The sequence below is a fragment of the Mobula birostris genome, chromosome 2 (genome assembly GCF_030028105.1).
Source record: "Mobula birostris isolate sMobBir1 chromosome 2, sMobBir1.hap1, whole genome shotgun sequence".
NCBI classification, from domain to species: domain Eukaryota; kingdom Metazoa; phylum Chordata; class Chondrichthyes; order Myliobatiformes; family Myliobatidae; genus Mobula; species Mobula birostris.
In genome coordinates, this window is record NC_092371.1 from 140,372,585 (window position 1) to 140,396,148 (window position 23,564).

Sequence of the window (23,564 nt, forward strand, 5' to 3'; positions counted from 1 at the left end):
TGTTTTGCCACACAGGGGTGTGTACAGTCCAGCTAAGATCTTCGGTGATGTGTATTCCGAGGAACTTGAAACTACTTACCCTCTCAACTGCACTCCCATTGATGTTGATCGGAGCCAGCCTGTCTTTGTTCCTCATGTAATCCATAATCAACTTTTATTTTTTGGACATTGAGCGAGAGGTTTCTTTACACCAACATGAGATACTCTCTCCAGCATCTTTGGAATGCTTCACCCCAGAAAGAATTGGAGGCAGATCACTGAATATATTAAAATTGAGAAAATTTTAATCTATAAAGATATCATGGATTATGGGGAGAGGGACTGAGGATGGGTGGATTAACCACAATATTAGTGAATAACAAAACAGGTTCAAAGGGGCTCAGTGAAGAGGCAAATCTGATGCTTCCCTTGGCTGGGGTGCCTAAAACTGGGGGCAAGAATTCCCAATTAAGTGGTCAGTGACTTAAGACGGAGAGAAAATCTCTTCACATACAGGGGGATATATTGATGGGGTTTTCTATTAAAGAGGGCTGTGCAGACTCATTAAGAATATTCAAGATAAGAGTCAAGAGATGCTTTAATATTTTTGAGGGAATTACAAGCAGGGTAGACAAAGGAGATGTAGTAGATGTGGTGTACTTGGATTTTCAGAAGGCCTTTGACAAGGTGCTGCACACTAGGCTGCTTAGCGAGATAACAGCCCATGGAATTACAGGAGAGTTACCAGCATAGGTGGAGCATTGGCTGATCGACAGAAAACAGAGTGGGAATTAAGGGATCCTATTCTGGCTGGCTGCCAGTTACCAGTGGAGTTCCACAAGGGTCATGTTGGGACCACTGCTTTCTACAATGTATGTCAGTGATTTGGACTATGGGACTAAAGGATTTGTGGCTAAATTTGCTGATGCTACAAAGATTAGGCAGAGGAGCAGGTAGTGTTGAGGAAACAGAAAGTCTGCAGAGAGACTTAGATAGTTTAGGGGAATGGACAAATATGTGACAAACAAAATACAATGTTGGAAAGTGCATGGTCAGTGGAAGAAATAAACAGGCAGACTATTATTTAGATGTTATTCAAAATGCAGAAATGCAAAGGGATTTGGGAGTCCTTGTGCAGGATACCCCAAAGGTCAACTTCCATGTTGAGTCAGTGGTGAAGAAGGCAAATGCAATTTTTCATTGATTTCTAACAGCAGGGATGTGATGTTGAGGCTGTATAAGGCACTTGTGAGACCACACTTGGAGTATTCTGTGCAGTTTTGGGTTCCTTATTTTAGAAAGAATATACTGACATTGGAGACGGTTCAGAGAAGATTCACAAGAATGATTCCAGGAATGAAAGGGTTACTATAAGGGAAATGTCTGCTGGCAGCTCTTGGGCTGTATTCCCTTGAGTTCAGAAGAATGGGGAGGGGGGGGGGGAGAGAGAGAGAGATTCTGAACGTTGAAAGGCCTGAAGAGATTAGATATGGCAAAGTTATTTCCCATGGTTGGGGAGTCTAGGACAAGAAGACACGACTTCAGGATTGAAGGACATCCATTTAGAAGAGAGATGTGGAGAAGTTACTTTAGTCAGAAGATGGTAAATCTGTGGAATTTGTTGCAACAAGCAGCTGTGGAGGCCAAGTCATAGGGTGTATTTAAGGCAGATATAGATAGGTTCTTGATTAGCCAGGGCATCAAAGGGTATAGGAAGAAGACAGGGGAGTGGGGAAGACTGGAAGAATTGGATCAGACCATGACTGAATGGCAGAACAGACTCAATAGGCTGAACGGCCTACTTTTGCTCCTATATCCTATGGGCTTACTGGGAGAGCACAGGAATGTAATGTGGAATAATTTTCCATGATTTTATTGTATGGTGGAATCAACATGAGTGACCACACAATCTATGTCTGCTTTTGCTTCTTATGTATGATCCAGCTCCAACAGAACTATGGTTACCTTCTTCTCCCCAGAAATGCCCCAGTTCTGATTGTACTGCAACCAATTTACAGTATAGCTGCATCAAACACATGATCGTTTAGTAACAACAACTGAATAAAACTTTCCTCTCAAAATGTCCTTCAGCTTTAGCAACTAAATGGAATTGTGCAAAATATTTTTGTCCTGGCTGTAAACACACATTTAAAATGTTTTGGACATCACAGGTGCTCCAAGTTAATTATTCTCCCTTAACAACACTAATGGGTCTCAGAGCTAGTCTGATACACTTCTGGCAAGAGTGGAGCTCAATGAAGATTGATTTTTGAAAGATTCAAATTACTATAGGCTTTAAAGCAAAGACATGCAATTCAGACCCTAGGCCACCAACGGAAATCCCAGAATGCCATTTATTAACATCGAACTTGACATTCAATCACAGCTTGTATGATTATATTTTCTCTTACCATCACAACCATAATGGCCCAAAAACTCATGATCTTCCTTATCAATATACAGTTGGAAGAGCCGAACTGAAATCTTATTTATGGCTGTCCTAAATTTCAATGGAAAAGTTTAAGATAAGTGTGCAATCCAGTCTATCGAATTATTGAATTTTAAAGTAGAAATCTTGCTGGCAGGTATTTCAAGGTGTGTATCCCTCACGTTATCATGGTTAACTGTTCTCCACATCTTACTAATGATCATTTGCATACATACCTTCCCTACAAAGCCTTCAGGTTGTAAATAATATCTTAATTTATCTTTTCACTGGAGTTCTATTGCTTTTTATACTATCCACTAACAAAGTAAAATCGCTATTACAAATGCATATTGGGCTAACATTTAATACCTGGATAATAAAGGCACTCCATCTTCAACTAGGTAGAGTGCCTACATTTTCATCTAGTATCAATAAAGATAAATAAAACATTTTCAATTCAGGATGATTTGCAACTTAGCTGGCAGCAGCATTTCCATGAGCCTGCAGTCCTTATTCATCAAGATAATAGGAGTTACATATTTGGGAGATGCTGTTGAAGAATTGTAGTGTGTGCCTTGCAGGTGGTTTAAGAGGTACTCATTTTGTAACAGCACTGGTGGTTACCAATCAAACCAGCTGCTTTATCCTGAAAGTGTTATGCTTCAACAGTATAGAATAACACCCATCCAGGTAGGTGGAAGCATTCCTTCACAGTCCTTGTGTGCTGTGGATAACCAACCATTGTGAGGTGTCAAGCTATGAAGAAGCCAAAGAATACCCAATCTCGAACCTGTTCTTGAAGTCACAATTGGGAAGAGGTTAATCACTTGCCAGAAGCACAAGCTTGAGCCTTGTTCCAGTGTTTCTGCATGTGAGAATATGCAGTTTCATTGTGTGGAATTACAAATGGAACCCAGCACAAAAACTTCCAATTTCTGATGAATCAGCAACAAACACTGATTGTTGACTTTCCCACAAACATTAGTTCATAATAAGAAAGCTGAAAACTGCTAAAGAGTGGGTTATTGCTTGGCTGACTTGCCTTCAACGACATTTTTGTAAGTGCTTTGTATGACTTTAAAAGTTAGAAGAATGCCACAGGTTAATGACTCCAATTTTACTTAGGCTGCTTGATGCCATATTTCAAAATGAGCTTGTATCAAACTTTGTCATTCTTATGCAAACATGAGATTTATCTGGAACATTGTCCAAGATTTTAAAAAATGTGGGATAATGAAATTTAATTGTCACTTATGTAAATATGCATTGAGCTACAAGTAATTTGGTACACTAGTTGATTGTACAGTACAAATTTAATTCATGGAAATCTAAACAGAAATACTTCCATTTTCGCTGTTGGAGCATAGGCACCAATGAACACATGTCACAGGCATAGAAAAATACAACAAACTTCATTGAAATAATTCATCTTGTGGGTGGCACAATGAAACTTTGACCTTACTTTGACAAATTTCAGCTACTCTTTTTCATTATCGGACTACGTTATTTTTACCAGTTCATGCTTGTGATAGGTAGCATATTTCCCTCTCTGAAGGCTAATTTTAAATCAGCTCCCACGGCAAATTTGATTTCTCTTCAATAAATCATTTATGATGCCTCTGAATGTCCCAGGTATATAAAACTGGAACTCATCCATTGAAATACATGTCAACAAAGCAGTTTTGACACATTGATCCCGAAGTGCTCATAACCATTAGGCTACTTATCGACCCTATACCTGAAAATTTCAAAACAATCCAAAATACATTTTTCATGAGATGGGTAAATTTTGCAGTTTTTCCTGAATTTACAGATTTACATATGAAAGTTACACATTTTCAATGAAAAACTTCTATTTTAACTACATTTTTCAACACAAGCAGTTGGTCTTTATGGTACATAACTGTCCCATCCCATCTTAAATTGAATAGCAGAGGCAATTTCCAAGGTATGGCATAAAAGTAGTACAATATTCTATTTACTGGCATTTGGAATGAAAACAAAATATCTAAGCATGAATGCTGACAGATTCTGAAGTGACTATTTACATGACAGATGCACTCTGTCGCATAACATAACCCTTTGAGACCAAGGAAGCATTGTTACACAAAATAAACAACAACCATAAAGTTAAGACTACATTTATTGTGTGGATATTGTAAATTGGATTGTTACAATTGAATACATCCATCTACTTCAACTTTGTTGAGAACTGGAAATTTACAAAGGAAAACATAATTGTTCTACAAAACAGAAAATAAATGCTATTCAAAAGTGCTATCCAACACTCAAAGGATTATGTTTCAAGTAAGTTCTGATTCAAATTTAGATGTCATATAATTGAAAATTTTTGTTTGCAGATTACATGAAATTGCAACGATAAAGGTAACTTACTGAAAGTTAATCGAGTATTCTTGTATCAAACAGGTACTTCTTGCAGTTCTTGAGGATGGACACTCAACCTGAGGAACAAAGGTTCAACTGGAAATAGGGACACTGAGTTAATGATCACATGCACTGCTACACTGCAGTGTGCTTTCTACAGTACAAGCCTCTCAACTTTTTCAAACAACATTTGCAAGTTATTAATTCAAACTTTAGTTCTTATTGTATATCAGATCTGATGAAATACCGACAATGATACACTTAAAGTTGCAAAGCAAAGCCAAACTGTAACTACTGAATTTTCTATAAACTGTGGATAGGTATAAACGAAGACTTTATTTAAAAAAAAATTACATATGCAATAATTGCTAAAAGCTGTGTTTAGGAATATTGAAACAATGCTGTGCTCATAAAGCAGTTTTATTTTCAAGTAAAATTTGGGTGTAGAAAAGAAATCTCATAGGTAATAGATAGCTGTAGCTATTCTTTTGGAGTATGAAAGATTCATAACTCAAAATTACACTGATCGGTCTGTAGCAACGTTTAAGTGACAAACACCTGGAACTCACCAACAGTGAGATTTTCTATTGAAAAATTATGAGGCTTCTGGTATAAGTTTAAAATGAACTTCTGCAGCATTATGGGCTATTTAGTTCATTCCCAATTTTTTTTTCTAATACATTAAAAGTTTCAGAAGTTACTGCTTTTAAATTTTAATGCAATACTGGTTCTATGTTTTGATATTTTCCAATGGTTGATATGTAGTATGCATCACAGCATGTAACTATTTTAATAAAAACAAATTTACAGTGCCTTTTAGGATCTATTTGATGATGCTGTATATGAAGCAATTATTTTCAGCTCAGCTGATCAATTTTAAAAATTAAGATCAACAAGCAGTCATGCAAGCATTTAAGTGATCTTTCAATACCCTAAAATCTGGGAAAGGTTTGATGCACTAGTTTTTCTAATTAATAGGATGTGATTTGATTCCAAATTTAGGAACCCTCTTTTTATTAGCTCACCAAATATGCATTTGTTTTAAAAAATAAACTTTAAATTCACATCTACCTGAATTTAAGATGACTTGACCATCCACCATTCTCATTTGTGAGGACTTGTGTAGTCAAAATAGCTTTCACAAATAGTGTTTTGAATTTACCAATGAAATAAAATTTATTTTGTAATACTTAGAAGTTCTTCAATAAATTATGACTTATAGCAGGGTTCTTAACTTAAAATTAAATACACATCTATTAATTTTATTTAAACAGTACAACCAAATGAACAATAACATTGGTGGCATCTTTGGTTTTCATATACAGCATAACTTTTTTTCTTTTAAAAAGACCTCACAATAAAACACAAAGCTCAACCAGAAAAAAGTGGTTCAACTTTAAATGTAGTGCACATTTTACAATCCTGTTCCCTTACTGCAGAGACTATAAGGAGGGTTCTCCTTAAGAAGAAAAACAGCAGCATCATGTCATGTAAACAGTTCACAATAAAACAATATTAACATCCCAATATGAATACATTTGCATTGTGTTCATATATATTCTCACAGTCTCTGATTTGCTATATGTCCATTCCTGGAATAGTTCTATGGTAAACTTTGTCTCTGTAGTCATCCAATCAGAATCTCCAAAGATGGTCCCGTAACAGGAATGGTTATTTGATCATTTTTCTAGATTCAAAGATCAATGGATAAGTTTGTTCCACTGCAGTAGCGACACACTGTATGCTGGGTGCTGGGTTTCAGGAAAAAAAGTTACAGTATAAATTAGATTTCATAATGTAATCAGAATAAAATGCTATTAAAATTTTTAAGGTGTTTGCTTTTAAGTAAATTTATTCATTGTTTCTGATTTTGATGTAATATTCTTAACTATGAGCAGAATTTCAGAAGACAGATCAATGTCTTTTATATCACGGAGTGTTCCAATTCTGCTCACTATCTATGCCATAACGTTACACGGGTGCATGGTAATAGCATCTCCTCGTGATCAGAAGCAGATAATCGTCCCTTCTTTTTAAATCTCTTATCATCTCTGAATTCTTTTCAAAACTGGACTAAGAAAACCTTTAGCCAGATGAGTATGCATATGAATTAAGTAGCTTTACCTTACACCAAATAACCATAAAGAGCAAAAATATTTTAGTCTTACCTTGACATTCACATTGAAATTATAATACTTTCTCAGTGCATTAACTTGAAACAGTTACTTACTGAATGTTGATCATATAGTTATTAAACATCAATACACACTGCTATAAAAATACAATAGACATTTCTTGGCCAATTAATGCATTTTACATCATAATCAGATTGACTCTAAATTTAATTTCTTATTCAAAACCTACACTGTCCTTCACACATACGAATCACAATATCAATGTTACACATTAAGAAAACATCTGCCACTAAAAATAAGGCAGATGCATTGGAGAATACTTACAATTAGTACCAGGAAAGAAAACTAGGTATTTGGACTGGATCAAATGAAAAAAAGAACAGGAAAGTATTCTAAAAGGTAGAAGTTAAAAAGAAGCTTGTCACCAAATACTTTATCAATACTATCTCTTTTTGAAGATTGCTTTAATATTGACTTATAGATCCAAGTTTTCGCCTGTCAACAAGAACTTAATATTAAAAATATATATTTTTTATCATAAATAGCAGAATTCATAACCAGGTCAGGCAAATAAGGGGGTGGGGAGAGAAAAAAGTATAAGGATTTAGTAATAGGGGCAGAAATTTCACAACAATATAAAAACTATTAAAATTGGTTATCCAGGAATCCTCAAAAAGGCATCAACTTCTTAAAAAGAATGGGCAGGTAGCTTATCATGGGGCCAGGGTACACATTTAATGGGTAGGAACAAGAAAGGCTTTTGTGTGAAAAGATTGGAGACCAGTGCTAAAATTGATAGTCAGCTATAGACACAGAATTGAGGTAACATTTATTTAATGCATAGAAAAGTGTTTTTTGTTAATGCTGTCATGAAACCAATGGTAAATCTTGGAAACACAAACACGAGGAATTCTGCAGATGCTGGAAATTCAAGCAACACACATCAAAGTTGCTGGTGAACGCAGCAGGCTGACGAAGGGTCTTGGCCCAAAACGTCGACTGTGCCTCTTCCTAGAGATGCTGCCTAGCCTGCTGCGTTCACCAGCAACTGTGATGTGTGTTGCGTAAATCCTGGAAAGTGAGTTTATGCAATAAAATAATGATCTCTGAAAATGCTTTTGAAATATGGGGAACCTATTAAAAGAAATTAGCCGGCTGGTGGAGTGGAGTAGTGGTATCTGCACCGGACTTCGAATCAAGTGTTCCCAGGTTCGGATTCGGCAACTCAATCTGCACTGGGTTGAACGTCAAGTTAGCAACTCGGCCTCATAAAAAAAAGACAAAAACACTACAGAAATGGCAAAGTTTTTGCCTGATGCACCACAAGACATGGAAGGGACAAAAAAAATAAATAAATAAAAGTCGGCACCTACTATAATTGTTATAATTTTGGGTTATACAGACAAACCTGTAATTGTTATACTGCCCGTTGAAAAGATTTGAAGTGTAGCCTTTAATGCCTTAATTCTGTAAGATGCTGCAGGATGAAGTTCTGGCTCATAGCTATAAAAAGAAACACCAATGTATAATTAAAATAAAACTACAAAGGATTAAAACATAATAGCAACACTCAAGAAATCATCTAAAATGTTTCAAATTTAAAATATAAATAAAATCGTGAAACACAAAACTGATGACTACATCAGTTGAAAAAACGAATGTTAATTGATCTTTAAGGTAGAAATATTCATCTATTTGAAAAAATGCAGTTTAAACATGCCATGTACTTCCAATAACATTTTTCTATTGGTTACATTTAATAATTTTTAAATGCATACCTTGCAACTGGACGATTCTTTTTGGTGAATTCTGGCAGCCTTATTTCAAATGGCATAGTACACACAGCCAGAACGTTGACAATTTTATAACCAGCAAACTTTACCTTCAGAATGAAGACAGCAATATTCATAACTGTTCCATCTTACACTATTGATAATAAATTATGTAGCTATAAACACACTTAGTATATGCAATCATTTAGACACTGCACTTCCCTCACTGATCAAGGTTAATACATAAACTGTAGTCACGAGACAGAAATCTCTACTCTACTAGATGTAATAGCTGCACAAGTTTATGATAACTGAAAGGAGCGGGGAGGGGGATCAGGGTGCACATTAAAAAATTTACTCATTTTGTAAAAAAAGTGCTACAGCACAGGAACAGACTATTCTTGCCCAAGGACCCTGTACAGGCGTCCCCCGCTTTTTGAACATTCGCTTTACGAAATCTCGCTGTTATGAAAGACCTACATTAGTTACCTGTTTTCACTGTTATGAAAAAAGGCAGGACACGCCCCGAGCAGCCAAGCTCCTCCCCCAGAACTGCATTCTAGCTGGCTTTGCTTAAACACGTGCCTATGAGCAGCCGTTTGCAAGATGAGTTCTACGGTATAGGAAAAGCCTAAAAGAGCTCGTAAGGGTGTTACACTTAGCGTAAAACTAGACGTAATTAAGCGTTTCGATCGTGGTGAACGAAGTAAGGACAAAGTGAGTTTGGCTTGTGGAAGTTGACGAAGATGATGTTGAAGAGGTTTTGGCATCCCATGACCAAGAGCTGATGCAATTGGAAGAGGAAAGGATAACATTGAAACCGAATGCAGTAGCAAACTGACCAAAAGTGAAGTTGTCCAGGAACTGAACGTGAAAAAGATGACCTGCCTGCCCTGATGGAAACAGGCGGCGAGGTGACACCCCAGTGTCCCACCACCCCAACCTCCGGGCCACGGACTGATACAGTGCCGCGGAGAATGCAGCGGTAGCTGGGACGCACCTAGCGCATCTTTAAGAAAAAAAAAGCCGAAATAAACAAGCTAGTTAATTAGGTGCCGCCCGGCACATAAATGTCGGCCCAGATCAGAGGCAATTACCAAGAATACATTTTTTTTTAAGATATCTCCAAGTTAGAAATTTCCTAAGTACTATACTCTCTTCCTTTCCAATGTTACCTCCTACATATATTTTAAGTACTATAATTAACCTTAATCCATGTCAGAAAGGTGTAACGGCTATTATTTATAATACTATTATGAAACTTAGGAAAGCTCCATTCGATAAGATTAGGTCAGATTGGGAAAAGGAATTGGGTTTTATTATTTTGGCGGATGACTGGGTGCATATTTTACAACTAGTCAATACTTCCTCTATCTGTTCTAAACACTCCCTAATTCAATTTAAAGTTGTCCATAGAGCACATATGTCCAAAGATAAATTAGCTCGTTTTTATTCTCATATTAATCCTCTTTGTGACAGATGTCATGGGGAGATAGCCTCCTTAACTCATATGTTTTGGTCCTGTCCTACTCTGGAAACTTTTTGGAAAGACACTTTTAATATTATTTCAAAGGTATTGAATATAGATATCTCTCCCCATCCTATTACTGCTATCTTTGGATTACCTAAAATTTCCAGTAATCTTTCTCCTTCGGCCCGTAGAATGATTGCATTTCTTACTTTAATGGCGAAAAGATGTATTTTACAACATTGGAAGGAGACTAATGTTCCAACTACGTTCTTTTGGTTTTCCCAGAAGATACTATATTTAAATTTGGAGAAAATTAGAAGTAATCTTTATGATTCTTCAGCTAAATTTGAACAGACCTGGAGATCTTTTATTAAACATTTTCATTTAATGTAATTTTTTTTTTCTTTCTCTGGCCATATTTACATTCCCTTCTTGCTTTTTAACTGTTTTTAATGGAGGTCGGGTTTGAGGATGTGATTGTTTTAAGTTGTTTGACTCTACTTGATTCCTAGTTAGCCCATTGCTTTGTTTTGCTTTTTAGATTAGTTGCACGGTTGGCTTTTTTTGGTTTTTTTTTTCTTTTCCTTATTGATATGTATGAAAATTAGTATACTATTATATTACCTTGTTATTTTATATCTAAACTGCACTGTTTGTACTTTTTTTTGTGTATTAACATCTCTTGTAAAGTTATATTGCAACAGTGTATTAGTACCTACATGGTTTACCTTTTGTGTACTAATTCAAGAAAAAGATTTAAAAAGAAAGAAAGATGTGCTGGGTGCTTCCCGGCCACCGCTGGACCGCTGCATCCTTCGCGGATTGGTATCGGTCGGCAGTCGGGAGGGTGGGGACCACTGCACCACCCCAACCTCCGATGACTCAGCCTAACACACCATCATCAGTGTGCTCGGCGCTGTCTTCCCAATTCCGGTAAGTGATACTACACTGTACATACATTATTTCTATTTTATATAGGCTGTGTATTTTCATGTGTTATTTGGTATGATTTGGCAGCTTCATAGCTTAAAGGTTACTGGAGAGAGTGTTTCTGCCAAGAGCGCTTGTGTGAGATTTTCTGCCGAGAGTGCTTGCGTGAGATTTTCGCTACGGAGAACAGTGCGGCCATGATTGTAGAAAAGTATTTCTACTTTATATAGGCTGTGTATTTATCATATCATTCCTGCTTTTACAATATGTTACTGTTATTTTAGGTTTTATGTGTTATTTGGCATGATTTTGCAGGTTATTTTTAGGGTCTGGGAATGCTCAAAAATTTTTCCCATATTAATAAATGGTAATTGCTTCTTCAGTTTACGACATTCCGGCTTACGAACCATTTAATAGGAACGCTCTACCTTTGGACAGCTGGGGAAACCTGTATAGTTCAGTCATTCCATTCTAATGAAGCTCTTCACACTTATATTTCCATCATCCCTAGCCCTCTTTCTTCGTCCCAGTTTCTCTCATCTTCATAGTTCTGATTTCCCATATTTATGATCATTTCTTTATCTTTTCTTTCTGTACATGCTGTAATTATTAGATATCTGTTTGACTTGTATCTCATTTACTGCATTTCAATAACCTTCCTCCCTTTCCCATAGACTCCATAACTCTTGTCTTTAAATAAGGAGTGTGAAATAAAATAAAATGCTGCTGTTGTTAGTATTTATACTACTGTGGATAACCTTGTGGCCAAGCTGTTTCTTAGGAAACTGGGAACCAAAGGAAAAATAGCTAAGCTGATCTTAGACCTAGTATAAAGCACATGAATAAACCACTTTCAAATGGGGTATTACTACAAGTAGGAAAATATAGGAGCAATAGTGAAGAAAATTCAAAGGACTGTGCTTCTTATAAATATAAACATATCACTTTAGAAATGTTCAATGTTTGTATAAAAAGTATTTTTTCTAACCCAAAGAATCATAATTAAGCCTCAATATTTGTCTGCTTGTGTCTTAGTGATATCATTTTGTTATTTATTCATGTCTCAGCAGGAAGCAGAACAGTGGCATAGCCGGTAGACTGCTGCCTCTAGAACTCGGTGCTCTCTGTGTGGTGTTTGCATGCTCTATCTGTAATCACCTAGGTTTCCCCCAGATGCTCCAGTTTCACCACTTCCAAAGACATGCAAGTTGGTAGGTACTGGCCACTGTAAATTGCCCCTACTGTGTAAGTGCATACTAGAATCTTTGTACCGTTGATGACAAAATATGGGGGCATTGAAAAATATTGCAGTTGATGGATGATCAGTGTATGGTTAGTTAATGACCAGTGTTGATTCAGTAGGCTGGCAAAACCTGCGTCTATGCTGTATCGCTGTATGTCCTTTAGTATCCAAATGACCAAAAAACAAATTCCATTTGAACACCTAAGGAATATTTGGCACATACAAAACTTGTTAAAAATAGGCACTTGTTCATTATGTTCTACAGAGTAGTATATCTATTGTTTTTGTTTTGATAGATATGGACATTGCTGATAAAGGCAGCATTTATTGACCATCCTTAATAAGAAGGCAAATAACTATCATAACATGCAAGCTAAACCTCAAGGTAAAAATAAATTATGACCAATGCAATAACTCAAATGCAAGTAAGCATTGCAACCTGCATTTACTTGGTTCTGGTATTGGAGATTAAGATTTGAACTCTAACTGACTGAAAGACCCAAAAATCCAAACCATCAACTGGAATGAATAACATTGATCTGGAATTAGATCAGTATTTAACAGAGTAAATGAAGAGTTACCTGAAAACCCAGTTTCTGCAGAAGACGGGCTAGTCTTCGAGCTCCAGTTTTTGCTTCTTCTTCACTAAATTGTGATTTATATAAAAAGATTGTACGGCACATTAGAGCTCCAATTTATTATCGGATAGCAATTGTTCTTGATAATGAAATGAACAAATACACAACAAATGGCTGACACCTAATTATCATTAATAAAAAAACAACATCAAGTCAAATGAGACAGGAACCAAGTCTTGTCAGGGTGCAGATGGCCACTCATTATGTACAGCAGCCTTTTGTATCCATTCAGGAAAAAAATAAGTTACATTCTTTATATTCTCATTAATACTGACTCTACCCTCTGTTCCCAACACTGGGAGTCTGCTAAGAGGAATGTACTATATGTACAGTAACTAAATTCTAACTACCCACAATTTAAAATATATGTTAGAATTAAAATTCCTACCTAAAACTGAACTTACTAAAACACTTGATGCTCTCTCAAGACCAAGTTGTTCTCCTCAGAATGCTAATATATATATTTTCCAGGCAAACATGTCAGCACTTAACAAAAAATCTTGGGGAGGCAGGAGTTGTTGATCCACTGGGCATGATGTTTTAAAGTTTTGAACTCAAACTCCACACACCTCATCTAGTTCACATATTATCCTTTAACCTTAATATACTTTACTGCACTAAAATGTGGACTTCAATCTCATTAGAGTAGCAAGATATTAAGATTAAATACATAACATGGGATTTTTTTTGTATAATGTACAGCATAAAACCACTGGATTGTCTATAATGAACATCAGGGGGGGAAAATATGCTACTCTATGTACAACTTCAGAAACGGTTTTGTCAGAGGTGAACTGAGCGTCACTATCAATGACTGTATTTAAAGCCTAATCCTCTTTACCCTTGGGTAGGTGTAGCAGCCTCAAATCTGTTGGGTAGGTAGTTCCAAAATTTGACAAAAAAGGGACAATGGTATTTCTAAGTCTTTATAGTGTGTGACTTAATGGGGTACTTGCAGGTGGTGGTGTTTCACGCCCCTGCTATTCGTATCCTTGATTGTATTGGTTACAAGTTTGAACGATATTGCTAAGGTAGATTTGGTGAGTAACTATAATCACTTTGATTAAGTACTAATTGAAATCATGCTGGGCTAGCCAGTGAGTGATTGCAGGAACGTGAATAAAGAGGGTGACTTTGCCCCAGATAACAGTGGAGCAACTTGAGTATTGTTGGAACTGAACAAGTACAGTTTAAAGCATTGTATTCCCTCTCACCAGACACTTCCAGGATAGAAAGGCTTTGAGAAAACAGGAAGATTGCCACAGGATATTCAGTTTCTTCTAGCTACAGTATTCAGGGGATATTCCGATTAAGTTTCTGGTCAATGTTAATCCCCGTGGAGGAGGACTCACTGATGGTAATGCCAATGAATGTCAGACAGATAGAACCATAGAAAACCTACAGCACCATACAGGCCCTTCAGCCCACAATGCTATGCCGCACATGAAATTACCTAGGGTTACCCATTGCCCTCTATTTTTCTAAGCTCCATGTACCTATCCAGGCGTGTCTTAAAAGACCTTATCATATCTGCCTCTACCACCATCGCCAGCAAGCCCATTCCATGCATTCACCACCCTCTGCGTAAAAAACTTACCCCTGACATCTCCTACTTCCAAGCACCTCTCAGGTCACCTCTCATCCTCTGTCACTCCAAGGAAAAAGGCTGAGTTCACTCAACCTATTCTCATAAGGCATGCTCCCCAATTCAGGCAACCATCCTTGTAAATCTCCTCAGCACCCTTTCTGTAGTTTCCACGTCCTTCCTATAGTGAGGTGACTAGAACTGAGCAAAGTACTCCGTGGGGTCTGACCAGGGTCCTATATAGCTTTAACATTACCTCTCAGCTCTTGAACTCAATCCCACTGTTGAAGAAGGCCAAAACATCGTATACCTTCTTAGCCACACAGTCAACCTGCGCAGCAGCTTTGGGTGTCATATGGACTTGGACCCCAAGATCCCTCTGATCCTCCATACTGCCAAGAGTCTTACCATTAATACTATATTCTGCCATCATATCTTACCTACCAAAATGAACCACCTCACACTTACCTGGGTTGAACTCCATTTCCACTTCTCAGCCCAGTTTTGCATACTATCGATGTCCCACTGTAACCTCTGACAGCTCTCCACACTATCCACAACACCTCCAACCTCTGTGTCATCAGCAAATTTACTAACCCATCCCTCCACTTACTCATCCAGGTCACTCATAAAAATCACAAAGAGAAGGGGTCCCAGAACAAATCTCTGAGGAACACCACCGGTCACCAACCTCCATGCAGAATATGACCCGTCTACAACCACTCGTTGCCTTCTGTGGGCAAGCCAATTCTGGATCTACAAAGCAAGGTCCCCTTGAATTCCATGCCTCCTTACTTTCTCAATGAGCCTTGCATGTGGTACCTTATCAATTGCCTTGCTGAAATCCATATACACTACATCTACTGCTCTACCTTCATGCCTGTGTTTAGTCACATCCTCAAAAAATTCAATCAGATGGATTCAATTCTGTTTTATAAGGGACGTCACTGGCTGAAACTTCTACTTCTGCTTCTCTGTTCATTCCAGCTTGGGCTATTTCATTTCCTGAGGACTTGTAAATATAATTGGACATCAGCAAACATCTTCACTTCTGTTCTTAAGATGGACAAATGAAGAAGTTAAACTTGATAGCTCCAAAACACAGCATGAGAAATAAGTGCAGTAACGTCCTGGAATTGGAATAATTGATTTCCAACAAGCACCACCATCTTTCATCTGTGATGTATGACTAGTTGGTGGAGAATTTTAGAATCTATTCCTGAGGAGTTCAGTTGGACTAAATCTTTAATCTTGAAGATGGGTAGTCCTGGTGAAACTAAAACTGGGGGCTTACTTATAAAAACATTCAAGGACTACACGTGAGTATATGTACAACAGTAAACATTGCAAACAATGTTGGTACATTTAGCATGATTAAATTCACACTTAGCCTGTATATCATTCCAAGAAACATCAAAGATAGTATTTTTTTTGCTGGATGAAATAATGGCATCATCATAGTCTTATGGAAAAATACTGGCATGAATTATAATGCTTAAAGAACATGGAGAATCCCAGCGGATTATCGGCACCCAATTGCCCACCATTGAGAACATCTACTATAAACGCTGCCTGGGCAGGGCGAAAAGCATTATCAGGGATGCATCTCACCCTAACCATGGACTTTTTACTCTCCTCCCATCCAGTAGGCGCTACAGGAGCCTCCGCTCCCACACCAGCAGGCACAGGAAGAGCTTCTTCCCCGAGGCTGTGATACTGCTGAACCTCTCATCACAACGCTAAGCAGTACTGCATCCGTATTGTACTGTCTCAGTACTTTTATATTTGTGTGCTGTAGCACTTTTTTTTATTCGCAGTTATTTTGTAAATAACACTATTCTTTGCATTTCTGGTCAGATGCTAAATGCATTTCATTGGCTTTGTATCTGTTTACGGCACAATGACAATAAAGTTGAATCTAACCTAATTCCTTAGTAAGTTGAAAATGATCATTCTATTTATTTGAGATACAGGGCAGAGTAGACCCTTTCAGCCCTTAGTGGCACGCCACCCAACAATCCCCCAATTTAATCCGAGCCTCATCACGGGGTAATTTACAATGACAAATTACCCAATCAACTGATACGTCCTTGGACTGTGGGAGGAAACCCACATGGTCAAGAGATGAACGTACAAACACCTTAGAGGAAGCAGCGGGAATCGAACCCTGGTCTCCTGTACTGTAAAGCATTGTGCTAGCCACTATGCCACCATGCCAATCCAACCACTATGCTAACGAGTGGCAGTACTTCCTGGAGATAAAACTGGGTAACTGACCTCCTTGTAAGAGGCTGTTTATAATACGATTATTTCTATCTTCAGTTTTGATGCTAGAGGTTTAAAAGAAAACCTAATTTCTTACCTTGTAGCTCCAGTGCATATAATTTTTCCTGAAGACCAAATTGTTGCTGTTATCCTGGGTTTTCTCAGCTTCATTAACACTTTCTGCAAAGATTTATAGCAAAGTATTAGTGTATGATGTCATTGCCAGAAATTTCTGCTAAATTTAAAAGAACACCAACTTTTACTTTGCCTAATATACAAACGTTTGTAATTCTGAGTCATACATGTGCAAAAATAATGTGTTTTGGTTTAAATTCTAGCATATAATGAGCCTCTAAATTTGATCTGTTTTTGACAGTGTCAAGATACTTCTCAGTTTATATTACATCACCACTAAATCGTAATATAATTATGATTTGCCCAATGATTATTTTAAGCACTTGGTTTCACCTTATTCCCAAAATGTTATCATCTAATCATGATTGCTAGATGCATATTTTGCCTAATATTACTTAATGATGAACCGAGATCTAGAAGTTTAAAACTTTTGTTGATTTTGATGCTATTGCCATGAATAAATATGACTGCTAATTTAAAAAGTTAGATCAAAACTTCTCACGTGAGAATCAAAACTATATGCAAAGCACTTACTAAAAAAAGTGAATACTGTAAATAAATTTTAAAAAGGCATTAAGGACCTCTGTGCCTGCAAAATAAACAAACATTTCCATTGGATAAAGTGGAAAAGGAGGACATTCTTGTATTTGACAGGAACACAAAAACGAGGTAAACTACTGGTTTAATTAAATAATGGATGAGCCACACTCTATGCAGTTCACCCTACTTTTCAATCCATATCCTTCAGTATCCTAATCATTTCAAAATTTATTCATCCTATTTTGAAAGTTTCAAATGACTCAGCATCTTAAACCAAACGGAATTGCAAATAGAGATTCCCATAACTAATGGTGTGAAAAGCTGCTTCCTTATTTAATTACAAAATTCCAATCAGAGTTCGGAAGTTTAAGATTTAGTTCACTTAAATCCGCCGACTGAGCAGAAAAAGCGATGACTTGCGGCTGTCTGAAACTTTGAGCAGTAGCCAGGTAATCAATATTAGGGATTGACAAAAACAAATTAAAGCAAGACAGGGGCAAGTGGAGCGGCCTGTGTAAACACTGATTTATACTCAAAATAATCTGCAGATGCTGGGGTCAGAGCAACACTCCTGTAATTCCCTCCCCCTCCCTTCCCCTATCCCTATGTCACTCTGCCCCCTCTCCTAGCTGCCTATCACCTCCCTCATGGTTCCGCCTCCTTCTACTACCCATTCTGTTTTCCCCTATTCTTTCTTCACCTTTCCTGCCTAACACCTCCCTGCTTCCACTCCCCCACCCCTTTATCTTTCCTCTTACTGGTTTTTCACCTGGAACCTACCAGCCTTCTCCTTCCCACCCTCACCCCACCTTCTTTATAGGGCCTCTGCCCCTTCCCTCTACAATCCTGACGAAGGGTTCCGGCCCGAAATGTCGACCAATCTTTTCCACAGACACTGCCCCACCTGCTGAGTTCCTCCAGCGTGTCGTGAGTGTTGCTGATTTATACTTGTGCGTAAACACGAGGAAATCTGCAGATGCTGAAATTTCAAGCAACACATATAAAAATTGCTGGTGAACGCAGCAGGCCAGGCAGCATCTATAGGAAGAGGTACAGTCGGCGTTTCAGGCTGAGACCCTTTGTCAGGACTAACTGAAAGAAGAGTTAGTAAGAGATTTGAAAGTGGGAGGGGAAGGGGGAGATCTGAAAATGACGTGTGTACTAGCTTACACCGTAGCCTACGCAAGTGGACTCTGCTGTGGTGAGCATTTATACTTGTGCACTGGTGTGTCTGCGTCGCTCTGCAATTCACCGCCAAAACGCTAGTTGGCGGTGGACTGTCTATGCCACTGTGTTGAGTTTCTTCGTGTTGAAACAAAGAAACTCAAACTTCAAACAACGGCCACTGAAACTGAAGGAGGGTGAATTTTTTCTGTGCTTGTCCGGCCACTGAGAGACATGGACGACGAAATGCATTTCAAATATTTTCAGATGTCAGCAGGTAGATTTGACGACTTGGTTCATCGTCTACAACCATTTATTTCGCATCAGTGTATGCACAGTATACTCACAGACTGGCAATCACCATTCGAGTTTTAGCTTCAGGTGGAAGTCAACAGGCTGTAGCAGCTAGCTACAAACTGGCGTCAAGCACAGAGTCCTCCATAATTTCGGAGGTCTGTAAAGCTTTATGGAAAGCATTGCAGCCAGAGTTCTTTCTCTGCCCTTCAGTCGCCCAATGGGAAGCTACTGCAGCGTAGGAGGAAATGCAATGCTACCAAGTGGACCAAGCACAGTTGTTTCGGTCTGCGTCGCCACGACGCGTAGTTACATTTTGGGAGAGGTGCGCATTAGCCTTCGGCGTAGGGTTCAGCGTAGAGTACAGCGTAGGGCACACAGCTATGCCATACCGACAGCATACATTTGACGCACAAGTATAAATCAGCCTTAAGAGTGAGATTTTTGAAGCTTTAGCTCTTCGAGGCTTCAGTCAGAGAAGGCAAAAAAGGCTGTAGGTAGAGTTTTTTTTTCCCTCCTCCACAGTTTATTGTTTTTCCTTTTTTATAGTTGTTCAGTTAGCAACAGTAGAGATACTGGGCAAAATAGTGGAATGCTTCTCTTGTTGGATGTGGGAAGGCAGGGAGACGGTCCAGTGTCCCTGATGACTAAACCTGCAAGAAGTGCATCCAGCTGCAGCTTCTAACACTCCACTTTAATGAGTTACAGCTTGAACTGGATGAACTCCGAATCATTCAGGAGGCTGAGGGAGTGATAGACAGGACACAGGAAATTGGGTGTCAGTCAGGAAGGGGAAAAAGGTTAAAACAGCGAACATAGACTACCGCATGACCATCCCCCTCAACACTTTGGATATTGTTTGGGGGGGAATGAACTGGCAGAGGAAAGCAACAGCGGTCAGGTCTCTGACATTGAGTCTGACGCTGTGACTCAGAAGGGAAGTTGCGGGGGGGGGGTGGGAAGAAAAGTTAAGCTGTGGTGATAGGGGATAGTTTAATGAGGGGAACAGAAAAGAGGTTCTGTGAATGACAATGAGATTCCTGGATGGTATGTTGCCTGTCAGATGCCAGGGATTGAGTCCTCAGCCAAAGGTCGTGGTCCGTGAAGTACCAATGACGTAGGTAGGAAGAGTGTTGAGGTTCTGCAAAGTGTGTTCAGGGAGTTGGTGCTAAGTTAAAGGACAGGACCTCCAGCGCTGTGATCGCAGGATTGCTACCAGTGTCAAGTGCTAGTGAGCAGAAATAGGAAGATTATACAGTTTAACACATAGCTAAGGAGTTGGCATAGGAGAGAGGTCATAGCACTTTTGGATCGTTGGGCTCTCTTCCAGGGAAGGTGGAACCTGTACAGAAGAGAAGGTTTGCACCTAAACTGGAAGGAGGCCAATATCTAAACGGTAAGGATGAGAAGGGCATTTAAACCAGAGTCCCAAAACAGATAGTGGAGAGATTGTCTGAGCTCTTAACAACATTTGCCTCCACAAAGTCAGGAATCAAAAGTTTGAGCATCGTGGCACTAAAGTCGTGGGCTGCATATATTTCAATGCAAGGAGACAGATGAGCTCAGGGCATGGATCAACACCTGGAATTATGATATTGTAGCCATTAGTGAGACTTGTTTACTAGAGAGGTAGGACTGGCAGTTCAGTATTCCAGGGTTCTATTGTTTTAGACGTGACAGAGTGGGAAGGATTAAAAGAAGAGGGGTGGCGTTACTAGTCAAGGAAAATGTCACGGCAGTGCTCTGTCAGGACAGACTGGAGAACTCATCTAGTGAGGCATTATGGGTGGAACTGAGTAATAAGAAAGGCATGACTATGCTAATGGGGCTATATTACAGACCACCCAACAGCCAAGTGATCTAGAGGATCAAATTTGTAGAGCGATCGCAGAGACTGTTGCAAGAAACATAATGTTGTTATAAAGGTGATTTTAACTTTCCACATACTGATTCCCGTACCGTAAAAGAACTAGATGGGACAGAGTTTGTCAAATGTGTTTAGGAAAGCTTCCTTAATCAGTATGCAGAAGTCCCAACAGAAGTGTGTGCAAAACTTGATCTGCTATTAGGCAATGAGACAAGGCAGGTGAGAAAAGTTTGTGTAGGTGAACATCTTGCATCTAGTGATCAGAGTGTCATTATTTTCAAAGTAAATAGGCAAAAAGACAGGTCTGGCAGGTTGAGCTGAATGGGAGAAAGGCCAATTTTGATGGTAGCAGAAAGGATCTGGCAAGTGTGGACTGGAACAGGCTTTTCTCTGGTAAAGATATACTTAGTAAATTGCAGGCCTTCAAAAATAAAATTTTGCAAAGTACAAAGCTTATGTGTGCCTGTCAGAACAAAAGGTAGAAACAACAGGTTTAGGGAACCTTGGTTTTCAAAAACTATTGAAGCACTGGTTAAGAGGAAAAAAAAGGTGGTAAACTGCAGGGATAGGCAGGTAGGAACAAATCAGGTGCTTATGGAGTACAAGAAATGCAAGCGAACACTTAAGAAAGAAATCAGGAGAGCTAAATTAAGGCATGAGGTCGCCGTAGTAGACCTAAGTGAAGGAGAATCCTAAGGGATTCTACAGATATATTAAAAGCAAGAGGATTGCTTTTTTTGTATCTGTATTTAATCAGAAGACGGACACAGAGTCTATAGAAGAAGAAAGCCCTTAGCTCTGAGTGGAGTCATCGGGACGCCATCATGACGGCATTTTTTTTTTTTTAGCAGGCTTTCTTATTTTACAAGGTCGAGTTGTTAACTCGACGCTCAACCCAGCACAGGTGGAAAGCGTGCAAGGGAGCTGGCTGGATTCGAACTTGGGAGCCTTCGCTCCGAAGTTTGGCGCTGATGCCACTACGCCACCAGCCGGCTGGGAGTCTATAGAAGTAAGGCAAAATGACATCAACTTCATAGACTCTATACAGATTACAGAGGAGGCGACTTTTGCTGACCTGAGGCAAATCAGGGTGGATAAATCCCCAGAGTTGATAAGGTGTTCCTCTAGACTCTGCGGGAGGCAAGTACAGAAATTGCAGAGACCCTAGCAGAGTTATTTAAATGATCCTTAGTGATAGGTGAGAAATTGGAGGATAGCCACTGTTGTTCCGCTGTTTATAAAAGTCTCTTTAAAAAAAAAAGGAACTTATAGGCTGGTGAGCCTGACATCAGTAGCGGGAAAGTTACTGGATGATATTCCAAAGGACCAGGTATATGAGTATTTGGATAGATATGGCCTGATTAAGGATAGTCAGCATGGCTTCATGCTTTGTCAGTCATGTCTAGCCAATCCTAGAAAGTTTTTCTAAGGAAGATACCAGGAAACTTAATGAAGGGAAGGCAATGAATGGTGTCCACATGAACTTCAGCAAGGCATTTGACAAGGTCCGCATGGGAGGTTGGTCAGAAGGGCCAGTCGCTCAGCATTCAAGATGAGGCATAAACTGGATTAGACATTGGCTTCGTGGGAAAAGCCAGAGAGGGGTAGTAGATGGTTGCAGCTGTGATTGGAAGCCTGTGATGAGTGGAGTGCCACAGGGATCGGTAATGGGTCCATTGTTGTTTGACATCTATGTCAGTGATCTGGATGATAACATGGTTAACTGGCTCAGCAAATTTGAGGATAACACGAAGAATGGGGGCTGTAGTGGACAGCAAAGAAGACTATCATGGGTTGCAGTGGATCTATCATCTGGAAAAATGGGCTGAAAAGTGGCAGATGGAATTTAATGTAGACAAGTACGAAGTGTTGCACTTTGTTAGGACCAACCAGAATAGGACTCATACAGTGAGTGGTGGTAGAACAAAGGGAATATAGGTCCATAATACATTGAATGTGGTGTCACAGGTTGATAGTGCTCTAAAGAAAGCTTTTGGCACATTGACCTTCATAAATCAAATTACTGAGTACAGGAGATAGGATGTTATGCTGATATGGTACAAGACATTGGTGATGCCTGATTTGGAGCACTGTGTGCAGTTTTGGTCACCTACTTACAGCGAAGATGTAAATAAATTTGGAAGAGTACAGAGAAAATTTACAAGGATGTTCCTAACACTGGCGGACCTGAGTGATAAGTAAAGGTTGAATAGATTAGCACTTTATTCCTTGAAACATAGAAGATTGAGGGGACATTTGACAGAGGTATATAAAATTATGAGTATAGATAGGGTAAATGCAAACAGGCCTTTTCCACTGAGGTTGGGTGAGACTACAACATGAGGTCATGGGTTAAGGGTGAAAGATGAAAACTTTTAAGGGGAACACGAGGCAAAACTTCTTCACACATGAAAGTGTGGAATGAGCTGCCAGCATAAGTGATGCACGCGAGCTCGACTGCAACATTTAAGAGAAGTTTGCATAAATTCATGGATGGTAGGGGTATGGAGAGCTATGGTCCCAGTGCAGGTTGATGGGAGTAGGCAGTTTACATGGCTCAGCATGGACTAGATGGGCCAAGTGGCCTGTTTGGGTGCTGTATTTTTCTATGATTCCATGCTTTAGCTACAATTTAAAATCATATTTTCTTTTCATGAGAAATAATTTAAGTCTATTTGACACAAACAAACCTATTTATATTTTTTAAAATACTAATTAGGTTACTTCTCAATC

The 23,564-nt window shown here is 38.9% G+C and overlaps 1 protein-coding gene across 9 annotated transcripts in view; it reads right to left on the reverse strand.

Annotated features, from left to right (window-relative positions):
- Nucleotides 1-3,701: 3,701 nt before the first annotated feature.
- Nucleotides 3,702-23,564, reverse strand: part of tbpl1 (TBP-like 1) — a 91,096-nt gene continuing 71,233 nt past the window's right edge. For all 9 annotated transcript variants that reach the window (XM_072249738.1, XM_072249702.1, XM_072249719.1 and 6 more), the window contains 5 exons: nt 16,929-17,011; nt 12,925-12,988; nt 8,706-8,809; nt 8,336-8,430; nt 3,702-6,543 (listed from right to left, as the gene is read on the reverse strand). In XM_072249738.1, coding sequence (XP_072105839.1) covers nt 6,464-6,543; nt 8,336-8,430; nt 8,706-8,809; nt 12,925-12,988; nt 16,929-17,011 — 426 coding nt within the window. In that variant the 3' untranslated portion in view covers nt 3,702-6,463. The remainder of the gene's footprint in view (nt 6,544-8,335; nt 8,431-8,705; nt 8,810-12,924; nt 12,989-16,928; nt 17,012-23,564) is intronic.